At 41.6% G+C, this 18959-nt stretch overlaps 3 protein-coding genes across 11 annotated transcripts; 1 reads left to right on the forward strand and 2 right to left on the reverse strand.

Moving 5' to 3' along the window:
- Window positions 1-89: 89 nt before the first annotated feature.
- Window positions 90-2576, forward strand: pagr1 (PAXIP1 associated glutamate-rich protein 1). 4 transcript variants are annotated; one of them, XM_034861219.1, is made up of 5 exons: window positions 90-360; window positions 629-844; window positions 1187-1520; window positions 1608-1696; window positions 2185-2576. In XM_034861219.1, exons 2-5 carry the CDS (start codon window positions 676-678, stop codon window positions 2418-2420), a joined length of 828 nt encoding a protein of 275 aa, XP_034717110.1. In that variant the 5' UTR covers window positions 90-360; window positions 629-675; the 3' UTR covers window positions 2421-2576. The 4 variants fall into 4 exon arrangements, with proteins under 4 accessions (XP_034717110.1, XP_034717111.1, XP_034717112.1 ...); XM_034861220.1 differs by having other exon boundaries at window positions 632-844; XM_034861221.1 differs by having other exon boundaries at window positions 117-376.
- A 252-nt stretch (window positions 2577-2828) lies between these two features.
- tlcd3bb (TLC domain containing 3Bb) lies at window positions 2829-10028 on the reverse strand. Of its 2 annotated transcripts, none has more exons than XM_034861212.1 (7): window positions 9566-10028; window positions 7657-7854; window positions 7299-7382; window positions 6797-7022; window positions 6075-6170; window positions 4998-5107; window positions 2829-4850 (listed from the first exon to the last, which is right to left on the reverse strand). In XM_034861212.1, the coding sequence occupies exons 2-7, from the start codon at window positions 7779-7781 to the stop codon at window positions 4583-4585; spliced, it is 909 nt and encodes a 302-aa protein (XP_034717103.1). In that variant the 5' UTR covers window positions 7782-7854; window positions 9566-10028; the 3' UTR covers window positions 2829-4582. The 2 variants fall into 2 exon arrangements, with proteins under 2 accessions (XP_034717103.1, XP_034717104.1); XM_034861213.1 differs by having other exon boundaries at window positions 4583-4850; window positions 9778-10028.
- Window positions 10029-12460: 2432 nt separating this feature from the next.
- maz (MYC associated zinc finger protein) lies at window positions 12461-18902 on the reverse strand. 5 transcript variants are annotated; one of them, XM_034861155.1, is made up of 7 exons: window positions 17820-18902; window positions 17486-17636; window positions 16144-16586; window positions 15389-15636; window positions 15201-15264; window positions 14408-14580; window positions 12461-13757 (listed from the first exon to the last, which is right to left on the reverse strand). In XM_034861155.1, exons 1-7 carry the CDS (start codon window positions 17850-17852, stop codon window positions 13400-13402), a joined length of 1470 nt encoding a protein of 489 aa, XP_034717046.1. In that variant the 5' UTR covers window positions 17853-18902; the 3' UTR covers window positions 12461-13399. The 5 variants fall into 5 exon arrangements, with proteins under 5 accessions (XP_034717046.1, XP_034717043.1, XP_034717047.1 ...); XM_034861152.1 differs by having other exon boundaries at window positions 17441-17636; window positions 17820-18901; XM_034861156.1 differs by having other exon boundaries at window positions 16480-16586; window positions 17441-17636; window positions 17820-18898.
- Between the last annotated feature and the right edge of the window lie 57 nt (window positions 18903-18959).

Raw genomic sequence — 18959 nt, forward strand, 5'->3', positions numbered from 1 at the left:
AACGCTAGTAGTGAAGCAAAATATGTTTAATACATTTCAGCCGACATGCTTTCAGTGCTTTATGCGATTGCGCGCTGCGCGTGAAGTCGGGCTTATAGTAGATCTCCACAACACACACACCTACTGCTGTCGGTTATACGCTCCGTCGATGCGCTATCCATATGATGTTGAATCAGCGGGAATGCGCAGGACCAAGCAGATCGTCACACAGCTCTTCTAGTCCAAAATGGCGCTATGTTTACGTCTCTGTATAATCGTGTATCGAGTCTCATGGAGAGCTTTGGTGATTTAATATACTGGGAAAGATAATTGGACCTAACATTTAGCTACAGGAGTGATCTACGAGAACCCGGACATTCGGTAATGACAATTTAAGGCACGTATCTTATCTAATTGTTATTTGCTGTCCAGAAATAGCTGACGGTTAGGCCTGAAGTTAGCCAATAAAGACAAGATTACGTTTCATGTGTTGCTTTGTTGACTGCTTGCCGTTCACTAAAGTTAACAGCTATCGTTAGCCTAAAAGTTAAACGTTACAGGCATGATCCTACTGTACTTGGCTAGTTCTCAAATAACTCTTACTTCACATACCTATAGTTACTTTTTCATAATTCATGCTTCTGTTTAGCAGATCTGTGGCTATAAAGTTCACCAGCAGCAGCCGGAACTGGAAGGATGCAGGCTGAGGCCACAGACTCCTCACTGAGAGAGGGCATAGAGGCTCTGGGTGTGAAGGACACAGAAAGACCTGCAACAGGGAACCAGGAACAGGGCAACACAGAGCAACAGGACACAGAGATGACAGCTGCCACAGATGAGGATACATCAACCAAGGATATAAAGGGTAACTATATTAAGATACAAATAACGAATAAAGAAAGGGGGATCTTTAGTATCTGCAGCCAAACATCAAGTACACATAGTCAAGAAGTTTTACCACTATGGGAAAAAGTCTCCATTCAGAGTCTTAAAAGTGCCCAATCCAGATGTGTGTTCAAAAGGTGTTTGATAACAGTTGTTGTGACCTTTGTTTTCCTGCTCAAACAGCGTGGAATTATTTCCCCAAGTTGTTTTAGAGTTTTACTCAGTGCTTATGTTATATATGTGTGCCGTATCATAGTATAATTTATCTGCAGTAATCTACACAAAATGTAATAATTACGTTGCATTTTTGCTGCCTTCTCAGATGGAGACACGCATGCAGTGGAAGAAGAAGCACACAAGGATGAACCTCAGGCTGAGACAGGGGTGGATGGTGAAGAGGGACAGCAGGCGGCTGGAGTGGAGGGTGAATGGGAGCTTGCGTACAGTGACGAGGAAATGGAGGACCCCAAAAACTGGATGCCCCCTCCTGCTGAGATCAAAAGACTCTATGGGCTCCTCTCTAAAGGGGAGATGCTGGAATTGAACTTTGTGCCTCTTCCTCGGAGGCCCCCTACACCTGAACGCACGCCGTCACCTGAAAGAGATGACGAGGAAGAGGCAGCAAAGGAAAGAGAGAGGGACGAGAGAGAACGCAGGTCAGTAAACCTATTTTTATTTCCACGGATTTTTGGTTTGTTAACATGTAATGTAAAGGCTAATTGCTTTTTTTTTTTTTTTTTCAGGCCTCCAACTCCAACTGAGTTTGACTTTAATGAGGAGCAAACACAAGCCACTCCGAAAAATGCCTTCGTGAACAGACGCAGAACACCAGGTAATAACTGAGATTGGATTATTTAAAACCTTGATCAGCATAATCTAAATGAATGAGCAGTGATGGATGAAATATTAAGATCCTTTTACTTAAGTAAAAGTACTAATACCACAATGTAAAAATACTATGTTAGAAGTAAAAGTCCCCTATAGAAAATGTTACTTGGATATAAGTATCATCCGGAAAATCCCCACATTTTAGAAACTGGAAACGATCAAAACAATTCTGTCAATCAACTTGTGTAACTGGCTAATCATCTCAGCTATACTGTAGGCCTTCATATTGTTAGGTAGTTTAATTCATAATAAAACATTGTATTTTATGCACTTTTTGTGTGCACGAAAAGAAAAGACTTGAGTAAACTTTACATTCCACCGGTGTTTTGTCTTCTCTTAGCTCTTCATTGTTTCATTATATTCTAGAAGTTCAGCAGAAGCGGTGGTTTTAGGGAAATCGGGTTGACGTCTTTTTTTTTCCTTCTCTCCCAGGATCTTCAGCCCGCTCTTCTGTGAAAAGGGAAGCGCGGCTGGACAAAGTACTTTCAGACATGAAGCGCCACCGCAAAATTGAGGAGCACATCATGCGCACGGGTCGAGATCTTTTCAAGAGCGAAAAGAAGCTGGAGGAGGCTCTGTCTCCAAACAGCCAGAAGGAGCGGGAGAAGGAGAGGGAACGAGACAGCAACCCCAACACCATCTTTTCCCCGAGACAGAGGAGATACTAAGTATTAAGAAATGAAGACTTGACCACAGGCAAATAAAGCCGAGAGCTTTCTGATGATTTCTCAAAACTTGAATTTTTTAATGTTACCGAGTTTTGTATGTTTTCTATGTGTGTTTTGTATCTTGGCAATAAACATTTTAACCATTGGAAATGTTAACTGTTGTAATCAATGTGCAGTAAGGGTAGATGATATGGACAAAAATATGGCATATGATCATGAATGCAGTATATGGTGTGATATTGTACAAATGCATGGATTCTGGCACCCTCTTGAGGCTCACTTTTACCCCATGATCTATTTTATAGTCTATGCCTGTTCTTGGGCAGTGATGTCCAGATTTCAAAAATGGCATTTGATAACTTATGCAACATTGACAAAGCGTAGGGGAAAAACAGAGTCGAGGCAGGCTCAGGACAGAGAAGTTTATTTTAGCTAAGTTGGAGTAACAATACAGCCTTTACATAAGGCTCAGAAGCATATAGTATATGTATGCATAAATATGCATTCAAAACCACAAACCAAATAAATAAATAAATACAAATAAATAACAAGCATTTTGTGGAATATACAGTACATCAGTTGAAATGTTTTAGTATAGTCAAGAAGCAGTACCTTGAGGTCATGAAACGGGGGAATGGATGTTCTGTGTTCAACATGCCCACAGTTGTCCAGATGTTTTGGCACACGTTGCCCTATCTCTGTGGTTTTGGAGCTTTATCTTTTTCTTTTCTTTACCCATTTCTAGGACAGTCCAGCCGCTTCAAACAAATAAAATGATAAAAACTAGCCAGTTTGTTCATAGGAGGTTCATAGAACCAGTGGCTCAAATAAACGGCTAATTGATTGAAGCAATTTATACAATGTAAAAGGTTTAAAACAATTCATAGACATATTGGTTAAAAAAACAAAACAGAAGGGAGCAACATCAAAATAGTTGCCATGGACAAATGTAATGCATGTCTATCACAAAAGAATGCTTCCCTACAAGAGTAGTTTTCACTTTTGTTTCCCTTCAAACTGCAACATTGCAAGTCCCCTGACAAAGCTATAAATACTCAAATCTTATGGATCCTTACTGAAATATTCCAGCCAATTAAATGGGTATTTTGAGATTTGTATCAGTATAAAAAAAACTAAAATAAAAAAAACACTCTTTTAAGTAACTGCTACTGTGCATCACTTCCTCATATGCAAAAAACAAACACTTTGTGATACCAGTAAATGGAATGAAGTCATATCTACACTGAAACGAGAAACCCTGTCGTAACGTTTGAGGGAAGTTTGCATACACTAAGCCGTACAACAGTGTTTTAATGCTGAAATGTCAAAAAAACGTCAGAAATTACTTCTTTTTTTTTTTTTTAAACCAACATCGACCCAATACTGACATGGAAAAAGGGACAATTTCACATCGGCTATATACACCAGTCAAATTGTTTTGCCTGAGAAAGCCTCTTCCTTCTGTGAGGGTAAAAAAAATTAATAAAAAAACTAAAGAAAATGGCAAAGAAAAAAGGGATAAGGCAGCAGAATACAGTCTTATGAGATTATCTCCTTTCTAAAGATGAGTCAGTCTGCAGGTTGGTAACATTTTCTTAGAGTGACAGTGACTACATAGAGGATACAGATATTAAACACTAACAAGTCAAAATACTGCTTAGCCGACATGTTTTCTTCATTACTAAACTGAATTAGGCCTTTCATCTACAGCAAATGTACTAACATACAATATAATACATTCCTATTTTCCTGCTCTTCCTATACCATGAGGCAGAGAGGACTGAATTTGATCTACATGAGGGAAATAGCCACCTGTGCTTGCTATACATCCAGGCAAATTCCTCTCAGGTCAGTGCATGTTACTCAATGTTATCTGTCACAGTGCCTGATGACATCTTTAAATACGGAGTGCACTAACGCTCAACTTGTTTCCTACAAACTGACAAGCTGAAGTGCTTGAAGGTCAGCAACCAAAAGTATTGGCTGTCAAGAGTTGGACTGCTGGCCATTAACACTTCAGCACTATTTGAGGCCATCATCTGTAGCTTTCTTCATATTGCTACTTGTTTCAAGTCTCACTTTTCCCCTCACCGCTTTCTTTCCTTTACATACTCATTGGTACATTCACCTCCCTTCCCTCCCCACCCACCCCAACACTCATCTCAGTGTGTGGCCAGCTCGGGCTCCGAGGAGCATGCGCTGTAGCCGTTGGCAGGCTGGGGCAGTGCAGTGCCATCCATCTGCTTCTCCTTGGCTGCGTCTGTTGTCCCACGTGGTCTCCGAGAGCGGTTGGAGCCCGTGAATAGTCGCAGGGCGCCCCTGCAAATTAGGGAGAACCAATAGAGCTGTGGCGCCATGAGCAGAGCAGCGCCTAGGTTACAGTGCCAGGGCACCGACAGGGGAACCATGTGGAAGGGAATGGACGCGTACCTGTCCAAAGACAAAGCATTGTAAACACGCATTCTTCTGCAAGTCTTCTAACCAGAAGACAGAGCTCATGTGGTTGTGCAAGTTACCGACCCAAGCTGAGCGAGACAGCAGGACATGAGAAAAAACAGAGATGAAAGACAGACATACCTTCCATAGGCGTAGTAGAGGTAAGGGAAGAGGAGGACCCGACAGATGAAAAAAGTGATCAGCATAAGAGCCCCATTCACCTTGTGCACGAGAGTGTGTTGCTGTTTGTACTAAGAGCAGAAAAAAAAGAGGGAGGACGGGAGAGAGAGAAAAAGAAAAGCAAGCAGTAGTTTGGTGAAAACGGACGGTGTTAATCTCATTTGCAACCGATTTGTTGTTAATACTAACATTGTTCCATTTATCAATAGGGAATACTATCTGCATGGACTGAACATGGTGGAGAACATGGTATGCCATGCAGCTGGTTGAACTCTACAGGCGGCAGTAGGACAGTGTGTGTGTGTGTGTGTGTGTGTGTCAGTGAAGCAGTTTTTACATTCTCATTTGTTTAGAGCAAATGACTTAACTTTTATGTTAAACAGTCAGCCTGCTTCAGTGAGATAACACGGAGTACAAGCGTACAAACATTTCTTTAAAAGAGATCCCATACTCGAGTCTCACATCTCTGAATTTCATTGCATCCCATCATTGAATACTCCATTGTTTTGTGTTGTTTATTCTATAGGTATAAGAGGGTGGCGGCTTTTAGCCAGCTGTTGTTTATCAAACAGCAACATGCACTGTTGTTAGAGACGGGAGGGGTGTTGAGTGATAGAGGGGAGAAGGACAAGCTGATACTGTATCTTCTAAATATCCAGTCCAAATACTAGGGGCTACATTCAGTGGGCTTACAGCGGTGGGAGCCTCAGATGTGGGGGACAAGCAGGGGGCAATGGAGGGAAAACCTTCACCCAGACACTGAAACATTGTACACACATCCACATCAAACCTAAAACAATTATAGGGCGTGCAGCTCCTACAACCTGCATTAAAACAAACGGTGTTAGCAGTTAATGGCTGATGTCTGACAGTGCTGTTCGTGTAAAGTCACAGGCAACAGAAGCCGATGGGCATGAACAAGCTGCATGCAGGGAATGACCGGAAATATATTCTCCATTGAATGAAAAGGCTGGGAAAAAGAAATGGAGAGTGCAAAGAACTTCAGTGTGGACTTTGAGGCTAAACCGAGACTCTTACCTGGATGAGTATTTTTCCTAAGCAGACAGATGGAGTGCTGAGCTCGGCCATAAACATTATACCCTGGAAATAATCTCCCTTTCCTTGTCGCCAAAACTAGAAAAAGAGGAAAAGAGGTGGATTATCTGACAATGGCTTTTTAATGTCTCTACAAGCATTCTAAACTCATAGTGAACTTTGCATACGTTGTTTCATAGATGTCTGTGGGATCATGTAGCAACTTCACTCAAAAAAACTAGAGTATGTCGTTTAAGCTGGTTAATTATTCTCCATTAAGTGTATATGAGATTATATCACCCTTCTAATACATGTGTTTACATGCACCGCTGTGGTGGCTATGGATAAATACCTACGCAATTTAGAGCTGCAACAATTAGACAACCAACAAAAGCATGGACACTTATTTGGTAACTGATTAGTCGTTCCAGTTATAGCAAATAAATTACAGATCCAGTTTTATCTTCTCAAATGTTGATTTTGTTTACTTTTTCTTGTGTTAAAAGTATATTAAAACGAAATATCTACTTGTTAGAGAAAAATGACAGATTAACCGATATTAAAAATAGTCTTTAGTGGCAGGCCTAACTAATAATGCAATTTTTGGGGGAAAAGGTAGTCACAAGTACCTTAGCACAGGTAGCTGAATACAGATCCACTGCTAGACTTCTCCCTTTCCTCACTCAAATCTTAGCTCAAAAGAAAGAGTAATGTGTGAGAGTTACCACAGAGACGGGGAAGCAGACGGTGACCATGACAACATGGTGAAGCACCATGAGGAACTCCCGACGCAAGTAGCTGGTCAGTGCTGTGCTCATGCGCTGGGGGGCTGCCGAGGCCTCCTCGTGCCCTTTGACCCGCAGCTTGTACCAGTAGCACATGAACATTGCGTAGATGTCGTACACGAAGTAGGGAACGGCAAACATGATGTAAGAGCTAGTCAACCAATGCCTATGTAGAGAGGAAGAGAAGCATGCTTTAAAAAAACAGAAAGAATACATATCAATTTAACAGTATGAGCCAAGAAATCCCTCAAACAGAGCAGTTTTAATGAGAGAAAAAATAAAACCTGCTTATACAACAGGGAAAGGCATTGGTATCAAGTTAAATTTATGGTGTACATTTGTTGCTGCCTTTGCATGTGAATCGACAAATTCTGACAGCTAATGTGTTACATGGCTCGGTGAATAGGGTGAAATACATTCTGATGAGCATTTCTCAACTTACTGGTCCTCGAGGATGTCCTCGCAGGATGAAGCAATGATGTAGCCAGCTGAAGAAGCCATGACTGCCTGAACTGATGAAACCAACCTGGGAGCAAAGACCGGCACCTTACTATATTTTTAATTAGCCAATGTAGTGTAGTGAAAGGTTTTAGACTGCCAAGTTAACGCTTTTATGCAACCAATTTCCAGCTGAAAACTCTTGGTAAAAGTGGCATAAGTCCCGCAACATGTCATACTTGAGAGTCATGCAAACAAACTGAACATGATCTAAGTCTAAAACTATTTGAATGGCACTGCAGTAAAAGCAACCCTTGTTGTTTTTAAAGTATAAAAAAAAAAGTTTTTAAAAATGGTCTCACCTGGCAGATACAATGACTGCATCTCCTTCGCTCCACCTCAGTGCTGGGATGGACTTCAGGCATTGTTTGGACAGTAGGAAAAGGCCTGGAAAGAACATAGACCCAGCAGCTAAAATGGTAAGCATGGTCCCTGGTGATCTGTTTGAGAGGCAAAAAGTTCAGTAGGCAATCTGGTCCTTGAGTCCTTCTCTCCCCTTTCTGAAACACACAAAATATCAAACGGTGAACACACAGTTCATATTGATCTTACTAGAGGCAACTCCCATGTCTACTTTTGGCTGTACTTACTGAGATAAACAAAGCACACTATCAAAGTCCAACATATGTGGCATTGTATTGTTCTAGCTTCATTTGCACATCTTGCTATATGTACAATATGAAGTGGGGTAAACAGACAGGGTAACGACAGCCCAGGTGCAATGTGGAAAATGGGTTTATATTAAATGTAGAAAAGGACAGTGCCTGGGATCAATTGCTGGGACACACACACACACACACACACACACACACTATTATTATTTTCCCTCCCAGGTATAATGGTAGATTATCAGATTTCAGGGAGCAGTCAAGCCCAGTTTACATGACATGCAGGTTATTAGGAAGGATACTTCCCTTTTGTAGTGCCACAGATTAACCCGTTTAGACAGTTTGAAATGTGACCCTCGGGTAGTTGTTTGAAAGTGTTAAGATGACCAAGAGATACATTTCCTTCATCCCTGCTGCCATTTGCACGTTAGACAGTAGATAGACAATATTGTGCCTGTAGATTGCTCATTTGCAAAGATCTGCAAACCTATTTGCCCATAAGGGAAAGTTAAAATACTTATAACTTTTGGTACAGCTGTATCCATCTGATGACACTGTGTGCCTCATTCACTTTCCCATGTATTCCTAGGGCAACCATGTGGTAGTTCCATGAGGTTTTGCAGTTTGCTTACAGTAGACTAGCTAGCTAAATCAATAAAAGGTTGAAGTCCATTAGAAAAATACGCATTGCGCTATTTTAAAATCCTGAACGTGGAAAATATCGACATAAGCATGAGCTGCTGCCTGGTAGTCATAGTAAAGTAGACACAGCGCTATTTAAATAACTCTGGCAATACAAGACTACCTGTCTGGATAACGAATTATTGGCCAAACTTTGAAAGGTAGCTAATAACATTAAGGGGACTGAGACCGGCTGTAGATTGGCATATAACTTAACTATTCTGGTATTGACGCTGCTCTGCCAAACATATGACCGTCCATTAGCTTAAGCAACTTTGTCTAAATTGTGCAATGTTAAGTCCAAGATATCACGTCAAGATATCACGTCAACTTTACTTGGTACAAACACCAACATTACACAATGGAATCTCCATCAATTACACCGGCTAGTTAAGCTACAATTAACACCACATAGCTACAAGTACCGTTAATTAACAAGCGTTGTCATTTGTTGTCAATTTGTTAGTAAAACGGGGTCAGCCAGCATGCACGTATGTACATTTAGTGAACAGAGAAGACGTTTCCAACATGTCATCCCTCGCGTCGGTAAGCATGGCCATGTCTGCGATGTCGGATAGCCTGCTAACAATGACGCTAGGAACGTTAACTATCGTTAGCATCTGTGGCCATGACAGCCATACCGCTGGCTTAGCTAGTTAGCAACTACAACGTTTGGACTAAGTTAAAATAAAAGATAGTTAGCAAGATGATGACACACATTAAAAGATACCTGATAATTAAATGCACCATAGCACACGTTTGGTTACTCATCCTTGGTAACGTTAAATTGTTTTGTTGGTTTGTTGATTGTTTGTAGCGGTTAGCAGCTACGCTAACTGACAGCATGAACGCTAACTGGCTAGCTAACAGATTGGAGTTTACACATGCTTAGAATAAATGAAAAATCTTAACTAACATTTACACAACGATTCTGCAGAGTCCAGTCAGCGGCTAGTCGAAACTCGTGTCCTGCAGAAAGCGTTTAACGTTAAAGATGTCCCAGGGGTCTCCGCCTCGATGATCCGCATGTTTATGCGGCTACTTCAATGACTGAAAGGGTACCAGCAGCGAGCTAACGCTAGCTTGCAGCAAGTTAGATAAATATCTAGCTATGTGAGGGCATTGGTGACTAACCTGCGTCTAGCAAGCTTAAGCAAATAGCTAACTTAATCACAACAAACCGACGAAAAAACAAAGAACCAATCTCTTCCAGGTGCCAAGCTAACGTTAGCTTGTCTAGTCGCTATGCCATCTCATCTGTCTCGCAACAGCCGAGCACAGATGTCGCTGTCTCAGCCTGGCAGACTCAACGCTGTGGACTGCTGCTGCGCCAGCTAGTTCCTACAGGTCCAGGCAGCAGCTCATGATCACGACGAGAAATTTGCACCAGTCACTGCACTGCATTTTGTAAATTGGGTTTTGTCATTTGCGATGCAGGGGGACGTTGAATGGATTCCCCATCTATTACCCATCTATTCAAGCTGCATTCATAGTTTGCAATATCCAATCCGTCCACTTAAACTATCCAGGAATTTACATACAAACAACAGGAATCACCATATGATGGTCTCAAAACATATCGGCACATTTACAGAAAAGTGGGCGTTTTCCCTATAAGTGTATTTAATTTAATAGAACCATTGTACATATGTTAACTATATATATATATATATATAAGAGCATAGTTAAACTCTAACAGTGGTTTGTACAAGAAGCAATTGCAAATTTATTCAGTAGAATATCTCCTTTTGGTGTGCTGTACTACATGGTGCTGATAATTGTGTGTAATTTGCAAAACATACTGTTTTCAGAACTAATATAGTTTACTTCTGCAGGGTTTCATTTTCTCCAGAATGACTTTCAACAGTCTGTTGGGAATGTGTCGGAAGTTGTTGTGTTCAGCTTTTCTATACATGGATACTGAGAGTATTACAACTTAACATCTTTCATTCATTTGCACTGGAATTTTTTTTCAGTCAAAAGAGAGCATTAGTTCCTCTAAGCAATATTTTTAGTGGTCCCATATTGTAAAAAGTGAAATTTCAATGACTTTTTTTTATTACAAAGCATAGGAGCTGTGTAAATACTGTGAAAGTATCAAAATACTCAATCCACAGAAAAATGCACACAGCCTGTATTCAGAAACACTATGGCACTACAGTGCGTTACAGTCATTCCCCGGGTGCAATGATGGTGCAGAGACTCAGCGAGCGCAGATGCACAAGACTTGGAAATGCTGACCAAACAGATCAGAATGGGCTTTTTCGGGAAGAGGGCTTAAAAAGACCGGTGCTAAAACTGAGCGTTTCAGACAGAGGTATATTCAGACAGTTTGAGAAAATAAGGATTTTTTTTTACATTTAGTCATGCAAATGTTCTAGTAGAAACCCAAATTGCAAGTTGGAACCTGAAAATGAGCATATTTATGGGACCTTTAATTACTGGATTGAAGTGATGTATCTAGAACAATATCAAACGGGGAAACAGGAAAAGTGATCTTTGCACACTTGTAACTAGAAAGGTGCCTCAGAGAATAATTAACAATAGAATTTGTCAACAAACTTATTTAATAGCTACGTTTTGGTCAACCTACCTTTCTCAGGCATTTCTTGACAGAAACAATTAAGTACATTTATCATAAATGTTGTGCAGGAGCTGATTTTTGTATCTAGAAAAGAAGCTTCTTCTGCTAATCACCATCATTTTCTTGACTTTTCTGAGGACTTCTGTTCTAGCTGTGCAAGAATTATGTCGATGTAAAGTCATGTTCTCATGGGAGAGTTTCCACTAAGGGTTCCTGATGACAGTTAACAAGGCAAACATGGCTGTGTAGTAGGTGAACAGATCAGCGCACACAAAACACCAGTTTACTCTTTTTACTTTAAATTTTCCAAATTACAAAATAATAACATGATCTCTAATTGATCTACAAAATAACATAATATTTATGATTAAGTATCATTTTTTTTGCTCTAACAACCTTTTAGACATGCATACTGTTGAGAAATATAAAAATATAAATATAAATACATCCCATTAATATTCTTAATGAATCCATGACTAAGATTTGAAATATTTCATCAAAGAATTAAAATGCAGTTGAGTACGATAAGGCATTAAGATGTATCAGAAGAGCTGTACAGAATCCTAGAGTAGAGGTATTATTTTTTTTTTCTTAGTGTGATGGAGAAAACCCTAAAATTATTTTTTTAATAAATCAATACTTTTCTCAACAGGAAGAACACATTTCCAAAGGAAAAAAAAAAGTAAAGGAAGAAAGGAACAACTCTACACATTGTAAAGGTAACACACAAAACCAAAAAAGCACTCCAGTACAAAACCATGTTTACAGCATACCAAGTGGTGTTAAACTTCCATGGTACTTATGGCTTTATAAGCCCTTTCTCGACACCACATCACTCACATAACAACTCAAAGCAACCAAACATATCCAACGTACAAGTGACCATTCTTCATGTGAAGAATGGAGAACGATAATGACTTGCGTTCAGAGCATTAATGTGCTATACAGAGTTAAATGACTAAATCTAATGCATAAGTTTCACTCATTGGACTGGTACATAGAGAAAAACAAAAGGACTATGGCAATGACACATACAATCAAATGAATGGCCGACAATGTTAAAAATGTTCTGAATAAAATCAGCACTCACAAATATTATTGTTTACAGCCAACTAACTTGGTGGAACTGCTAAAAGTTTCATTTAGCTTGCTTATTTTCATGCAAGAAGGTAGTTTTCTGGTGCAAGACTTGCCATGTCAGAAGCTGAAGTGTTGATTAACAGTTGTTTCTTTTTTTATTTCATTTTTTTATGGCCAGACCCAGAGAGGAAGACTCAGAGCAAGAAAATCCAAGAAATCTCAAACCCACTTTGATCCTCGCTGAATCAAACAATAACGATTTAAGGTGCGTGAAACTCCTGAACAACTCTATTCTTATCTCTGTACCTTCAGGAAACAAATGAACAAGTACATCCCACAATTCCAGATTGACCACAACACGTATGGTCGTCTGTCCTGATCAATAAACAGCCCTCTAGAAACTTCATAAACTGGCATGACACCTTTGCAAAAAAAAAAATTGTTTTGTGAACAAACAAGCCAACATGCTGGCTGAGCCCTGACTTACACACCCAAACACACAACTTCCCTTCTCATGTGTTTATTTGTTAACGCTTTGTGAGAGCTATTCTCCCCCTACTACTTCATAACGCAAGCCATTTGGATTTTTAGTAAATGAGCTGCAAAATGGAGGTAAGATCAGAGCTGGTGTGAGATATACAGTACTTGGTGCACTTGCAGAAAGCAGCCAATGCCAGGGTTGAAGGGAGGGACAGAGAGAGAGAGGGCAGAGTAATACAGTAGATGTTCACATTACCACAGTTTCATTGGAGTCTTAAATGCACGAGTGCATTCAGGAATATTTGGACAACACATCCATGTTTGTCTTAAGTGTCAATTAACCTGCTGCAGCCACCAAGGTCCCTCTTTCCATGATGTCATTGCCTGATGACTACAGCTTCCCTTTCTCCGATGCTCCAGCTTTGCAGCGCTGGGGTGAACCTGTTCTTGAATGCTAACTGGAGTTAATCTCCCCCGCCTTTTAATCCTAACCTTACCTATGAGTGGGGACATTACAAAACTGAAACCAGATCATCATCTATACTTAACTTTAACCTTCTCCAACCTTGCCCCGTTAAGGGAGTGAGGTTATTATTGCTGAACTCACTACTGCTAACTGTGGGACTGTGGTGCTGCGATGCTAGAGCAGTCTGTGACGAGCAGGTCAACCACTGTGTTACCGGTGACATACACAGTAGGCGATGTCACCATGTTGCTAAGGGAGACCGAGCTGCTGGCAGCCACATTAGAGGTGATGGGGCTCGGGGCACCCTGGCTGTTGCCATGGGTGCCCATGTGCCCCTGGAGCTGGGTGGGTGTCTTGCAGTGGACGCCGCATAAGTGGCAGACGAGTATGCCACCCGAGGATGTGCCGCCGAAGCCCCCTGGACTGTCCTTCCACTCCTGGCCATGGTGCTTCTGGGCATGGACACGAAGGTATGTCAGGGTGGTGAAGCCTGATGGAGGAGAGGCCAGACGGGAGGAAAGAGTGGGAAGGACAGTTATGTCAATGAGAGACAGTTGTCAATATTACAACAGTTGATTATACTGATCTCTGATGGAAAATAAACTCTCAAAATGTGTCTGTATTGAAATAGCATCTCATCATATAATTAAACAGATAAATAACCTTGCTATTTTACACAAAGCTACAAGAGGTTGATATGTGTGCCTACATTACTTGAAAATATTCTTTATTTATATGCACGAAAATCTGCCAATTTTTAAGTTGATATGGTAAAGGTATGAGCTAACGGTTGCCTCTTTACACATCCGGCAGATATGAAGCAACAATACTCACACTATGTTTTGGTCTCCACCCACTTTTGAGGGAAATATCTTTCTCTTTAGCTGCTATTTGCTCCACTAGGTTCACTAGCTAGTCAGCGGTGGATTTATCAGAGCTTTGTCATTAAGAACAGCAGACCACTGCGGCTGAAAATGACTAAAACAGTTAAGTCGTAGACTGAAAAACCAAAACAATAAGCGCAATGATGCTTTAAAGATCCATAGAGCTGAGGAAAACTGCAGAGTTGAGGATAACTTTCTCTATGGGTTTGTGAAGACATGTTAACAGATCATATGGAAAATAGTCAGTGCAGATGCTTTAATGTAAACTTACTGCGGTTACAGAGATGGCAAGCGTGGTGCTGTGACTGGTTGTGCACCCTCATGTGATCTGTGATGTAAGCCGCAGACAGAAGCTTGCCACAGATGTGGCAGGGAACCTTCTCTTCGTGGCGAATCATATGCGCACGCAAACGATCCTTTGTGGCAAAGCTGGACTCACAGGTCTGAAAAAAATGAAATTATAAAAAAAGGCAAAAACCTAGGCACACACATGTGCTCTTAGTTTGAAAAACTTAAAAATGTGCACACAAAAAGAAATTCAAATTTTGTTTATAAATTTTGTAGTTTCACACCTTGTCATCATTTAGCCATTTAAGTTATTAAATCACATGAGCCAATTTTTAGGACCCACTTTTAAGATCAACAACCCTTTATGGAAAAAAAACCTATATATGTATGTAATATTTGCAAACACACATATACTGTACAGTACGTGATGAAGGATGTTCGTTACACTAATTTTGATATAAGGCTTTGAGCTGCTGCATGTAAACCTAATAATTACAGTGCTGTTAGATTGAGAGACCCGCTGCAGATTTTCAAAAAGGCATGTACTTTATCCAGATCAGTTTCCATGGTAATATTCTCAATGTTCTTACTCATGTCAACGGATATTATTATAAGGCAGCTGAAGACAGATAAAAGTGCAGCTATGTACAAGAAAAACTCAGCCTTGACTCATCAGGATTGCGGTGTATCATATAAACACGGTCATTGTTAAGCAAAAAAAGATGATTTGTACAGCTGCCAGGTAAAGATGTCACACTGTGTAAACATGACGCACCGGGCATTTGAAGGGTCGCTCTGAGGAGTGCACCTGTCTGACATGACTGTTTAGATGGTCAGGCCTTGGGAGAGAGAGCGTCAACATATTAGGACAGGTAACGTTTTTATGTTTTCACACTCAAAGCAAAAGGAGTGAGAATTTGTGTAAAATGTCATGAAAAAGACAAACTGTTCCACGGGCGTCACCTGGAGAAAGCCTTGCCACAGTGGGGGCAGACGTAGGGTTTTTCCACACCACCTTGGTGGGAGCGCACGTGGTGACTCATGCGGTCCTTCCTCTTGAAGCGCTGCTGGCAGATGGGACAGGAGAACGGCTTCTCGTCTGAGTGGGACAGGCGATGGCGATTGAGATGGTAAACGTCCCGGAAAGCCTTGCCGCAAGTCTCGCAGGCGTGGTTCTTCCTCACCGGGTTTGGGTTGGGATTTGCCGGCCTCTGAGGCAAAACAGACAAACACGCCTAAGAGTTAAGATGGAAAGCGGAATGACAGTTATATTATATGCACAAAAATAAATACATTTGTTGAACTCATGCAAATGTACACATATTTCTGCCTGATTTGTACCAAAATTGCACTTGCAACAATGCACGCAAAACATTTCTGACAACTGATTTGCAAGTTAGATTAACTACCTCCCACTAGATTGTAAGTCTTTATCTGCTTTCACACTGTTACTGAGAACATGCAGTGGAGCGGGGAGGGATGTGGGGGCTTCTAGCACGTTGTTTCTCAAACTGGGGACCAGTGCCAAACGCTGGGATGGAATTCACTGGTCCCTGAACTGAGTACTGCACATAAATGTTTTGGAGATTTGAACACACAGGAGAGTTTCAGTCAAATACAAAGCTGGCTTATCCATCCCTGTGGCCAGGCAGTTTAAGAAATAACATGCTCGAAGGTTTGGGGTTGACGACAGCCATCTCCACAAGGCCCTGACCCACCTGTACTGTCGCCCCTGTGGCCATGACGACAGCAGCAGGAGGCGGAGCATGGGGGTTAACACTAGCCATTACGTTAGCCATGGCAACCCCTTCACCATCCTGACTACCCAGGGGTGGCTGCTGGCCCCCCGCCAACACGCCGGGAGGGGCCAGAGGGGGAGGTGCAGAGAGGTGTAGCAGGGAGAGGGGAACAGTGGACCTCTCCACCCTCCCTCCAGCCCCCACCGCCATCGCCGACGGGGTGGCCATCGCCACCTGGCTGGCCATCGCCCCCTGGCCGGCTGCTCCCTCCTTTGCCCCCTCCGCCTGCTCTCTGGCCCTGTCCTTCATGCGTACCCCAGTGTGGACCGACTGGTGCCGCCGCAGGTTGTAGTTGTTCTTGAACTGCTTGTTGCAGATGGCACAGATGTGGGGCATGCGGGCCGGCCGAGACACAGACTTCACTGGACCACAGGGAGGCGGGAGGAAATACAGAAAGAAAGAAAGTTGTTATTTTCTAAGACAGTGATTTTGTGTTTTTTTAAATATGTCATTTATAATATTATTAGGTAAAAGTAATGTCTAGTAGGAAAAAAGGTTTAGAAAGTAATTGACCGGATATTCATATTCAAGATAATATCAAGTGATTATGGGTCTGTAAACGCAACAATAAGCAAAGTGAACATCTATAAAACATCTTCCCAGTAAACCCTGTTTTTTTAGAAGCTCAACGTGACATCTCCATGTTGCTCGTTATTGTTATATTCAGTTCACTGCCATAGAACTTAGAAGGCCAAATAAACTTGCAAATATATTTACATTTGAGACACCGAAAGCAAGGAATGTTTGGCGTTTTTGCTTAAAAAAAATTACATTATCCGAATATTATTTTCTTTTTAACAAATTGTTTGTGCTCCAATCATAAATTGTAGCCCTACTAAGCAGTAAGGTCTAGTTATGTAACTCATAAAATCATGTCAAAAGTTGTATTTCTAAATGTGGTATCACATCTTTATCACGATTTAATAATAGGTACTCATACCACCTTTATTTAACAGAAATATTGAGATGTTAAATGTGTCCAGATATTCCAATTTTTACGTGTCTGAATTTGACCTAGATCGGAATTGATCTTATACTTTTTAAGCAATTTTAATGCAATTATATATAAATAAATAAATATTGGGCACTTGAAAAAAAAAGAAATGTTGCGTCTTCTCACCTGAAAATCACCAAATTCACTGGGTTTTTAATCACTTGACTGACTTTAATAATGACAGTCAATAATGCAAATGAGAATTAAGTGTAAAAGAATTACTCTTGTCAGCTCCATAGGTGTAGGATGCAGTGCAGTGTCCCTCACCAGGCAGGGGCTCCTCACTGAGAGCAGCAGTGTCCACAGTTGAAGGAGGCTGTGCTATATGCTCTGTGGGTGGGGTTTGGGGAGAACTCGTATGCACTGGCATGAGCTCTGATTGGAGGCCCCCCTCCACTTGGTTTTGGGTGGGAGTATTCTGGAGAAGCAAGTAGAAGGCCATCACCAAATGTAAACACAAGTCACAGCATTATCTTGAGGTGCTACATTGAAATACGAGATGTGAGGACTGTAGGACAGCTGGACACACACTGTGAGAAAATGCGCGCTGTAAAAATGAGAGCAGAAAACGAGGCCAGTAATGCCTGCTCAACAAGCCTACCTGGAAGAGAAAATTGCTCCAAGCAGCATCCATTTTGCAGCTCAGCGATGGAGATTATAAAGTCAGCTCCTGATTGAGGTCGAGGAGGGCAGCCTTTGCATGGTTTTGATCGGCCCAGCGGTGATCGAGGCGCAAACAGTCGCCTATTCTGCAGCAAAACGCGACGGGCTTCTGGAGTTTCTTCAGAAACGTGAATAAAGTAGTCAGCAAAAATATGGTTTTTTTCTCATTGAGGTAGCCTAATGCTGTCAATTAAAATGCACGCAGCTGTTGACTAACGCGGGCTGCAGCAGGCAGTAGTGTAGCAGGCCAGGTCCAATAACGGCCTGTTTCTCTTTTCACTTTGGTTTCTAACTTTAATTCACTCAACACCAATCTTACTCAAACGCAATATCGCGCAACAAAACTGCTTTAAAAAAAAACTGAACAAAAATCGTAAATTACAGTATCACACTTTCGCATTAAACATAAACCATTCTACCTAAAATGAATGCCTTTTCACGCAAGACAACAAATATGGGTTATAACACAAGTATCTGGTAGCACAGCAGGTCATGCTTTGTTTTTAATTTATGAATCTGTTTTTCCGATTTCTCTCAATAGGCCAATCGGGTGTTTGTCGAAGCCTCGTTGTTGCTTTCAAGCCCTGACCCCGGCGAGCGGCGCTCTCGCCGGGCCGCAGCCTACCGCTCCACCTCGGCCGTTCAGCTGCGAGGATGTCATCTTTCTTTTTTTATCGCCCGCTCTCCCTCCTCCCTCCCTGTCTCTTTCTTCCTTTTCTTTTTTAATTCCTCTTTCTTCTCCCCCTCCTCTCCTTTTCTCGCACAGCTATGTCCCACTTGCTCTTAAAGGGATAGGGTTTCCTCTTTGGACACCCCCCTCTCATTTCCGTCTCCCTCGGCGTGGCCTATCCTCTCCCCTTCCTTTCTGGGAATGTCGGCCGACAAAAAATTGCACCACAGTGGTGTTCTCCTTCACCGGGCCAGCTGGAACAGATCTCGTGCACCGCGGAAAACAGCCAGAAAGGCTTTTCATTAACGGCGAGATGACAGACGCATCTTAAAGGGAAGTGCGCGCGGATCCTCCCAGTCGGCCTATAATAATGATGTCACAGACAGAAATAGTACACAGGACGAATAG

This window comes from Etheostoma cragini, chromosome 21 (assembly GCF_013103735.1).
Source record: "Etheostoma cragini isolate CJK2018 chromosome 21, CSU_Ecrag_1.0, whole genome shotgun sequence".
Taxonomy (NCBI): domain Eukaryota; kingdom Metazoa; phylum Chordata; class Actinopteri; order Perciformes; family Percidae; genus Etheostoma; species Etheostoma cragini.

What these genes read in the sequence shown, in the direction of transcription:
- maz (XM_034861152.1), bottom strand. Translation starts at nt 17,852, where the DNA reads ATGGATGCTGCTTGGAGCAATTTTCTCTTCCAG. An exon ending in CACCTATGGAGCTGACAAGA is followed by an intron (nt 16,587 to 17,440) that starts GTAATTCTTTTA and finishes CCTGTGGTCCAG; the next exon opens with TGAAGTCTGTGTCTCGGCCG. An exon ending in CCACAGGGGCGACAGTACAG is followed by an intron (nt 15,637 to 16,143) that starts GTGGGTCAGGGC and finishes GTTTTGCCTCAG; the next exon opens with AGGCCGGCAAATCCCAACCC.
- tlcd3bb (XM_034861212.1), bottom strand. Translation starts at nt 7,781, where the DNA reads ATGCTTACCATTTTAGCTGCTGGGTCTATGTTCTTTCCAGGCCTTTTC. An exon ending in TCTGCTTCCCCGTCTCTGTG is followed by an intron (nt 6,171 to 6,796) that starts GTAACTCTCACA and finishes CTCTTTTTCTAG; the next exon opens with TTTTGGCGACAAGGAAAGGG. An exon ending in CTCTACTACGCCTATGGAAG is followed by an intron (nt 4,851 to 4,997) that starts GTATGTCTGTCT and finishes GTCTTTGGACAG; the next exon opens with GTACGCGTCCATTCCCTTCC.
- pagr1 (XM_034861219.1), top strand. Translation starts at nt 676, where the DNA reads ATGCAGGCTGAGGCCACAGACTCCTCACTGAGAGAGGGCATAGAGGCT. An exon ending in AGGGACGAGAGAGAACGCAG is followed by an intron (nt 1,521 to 1,607) that starts GTCAGTAAACCT and finishes TTTTTTTTTCAG; the next exon opens with GCCTCCAACTCCAACTGAGT. An exon ending in GAACAGACGCAGAACACCAG is followed by an intron (nt 1,697 to 2,184) that starts GTAATAACTGAG and finishes CTTCTCTCCCAG; the next exon opens with GATCTTCAGCCCGCTCTTCT.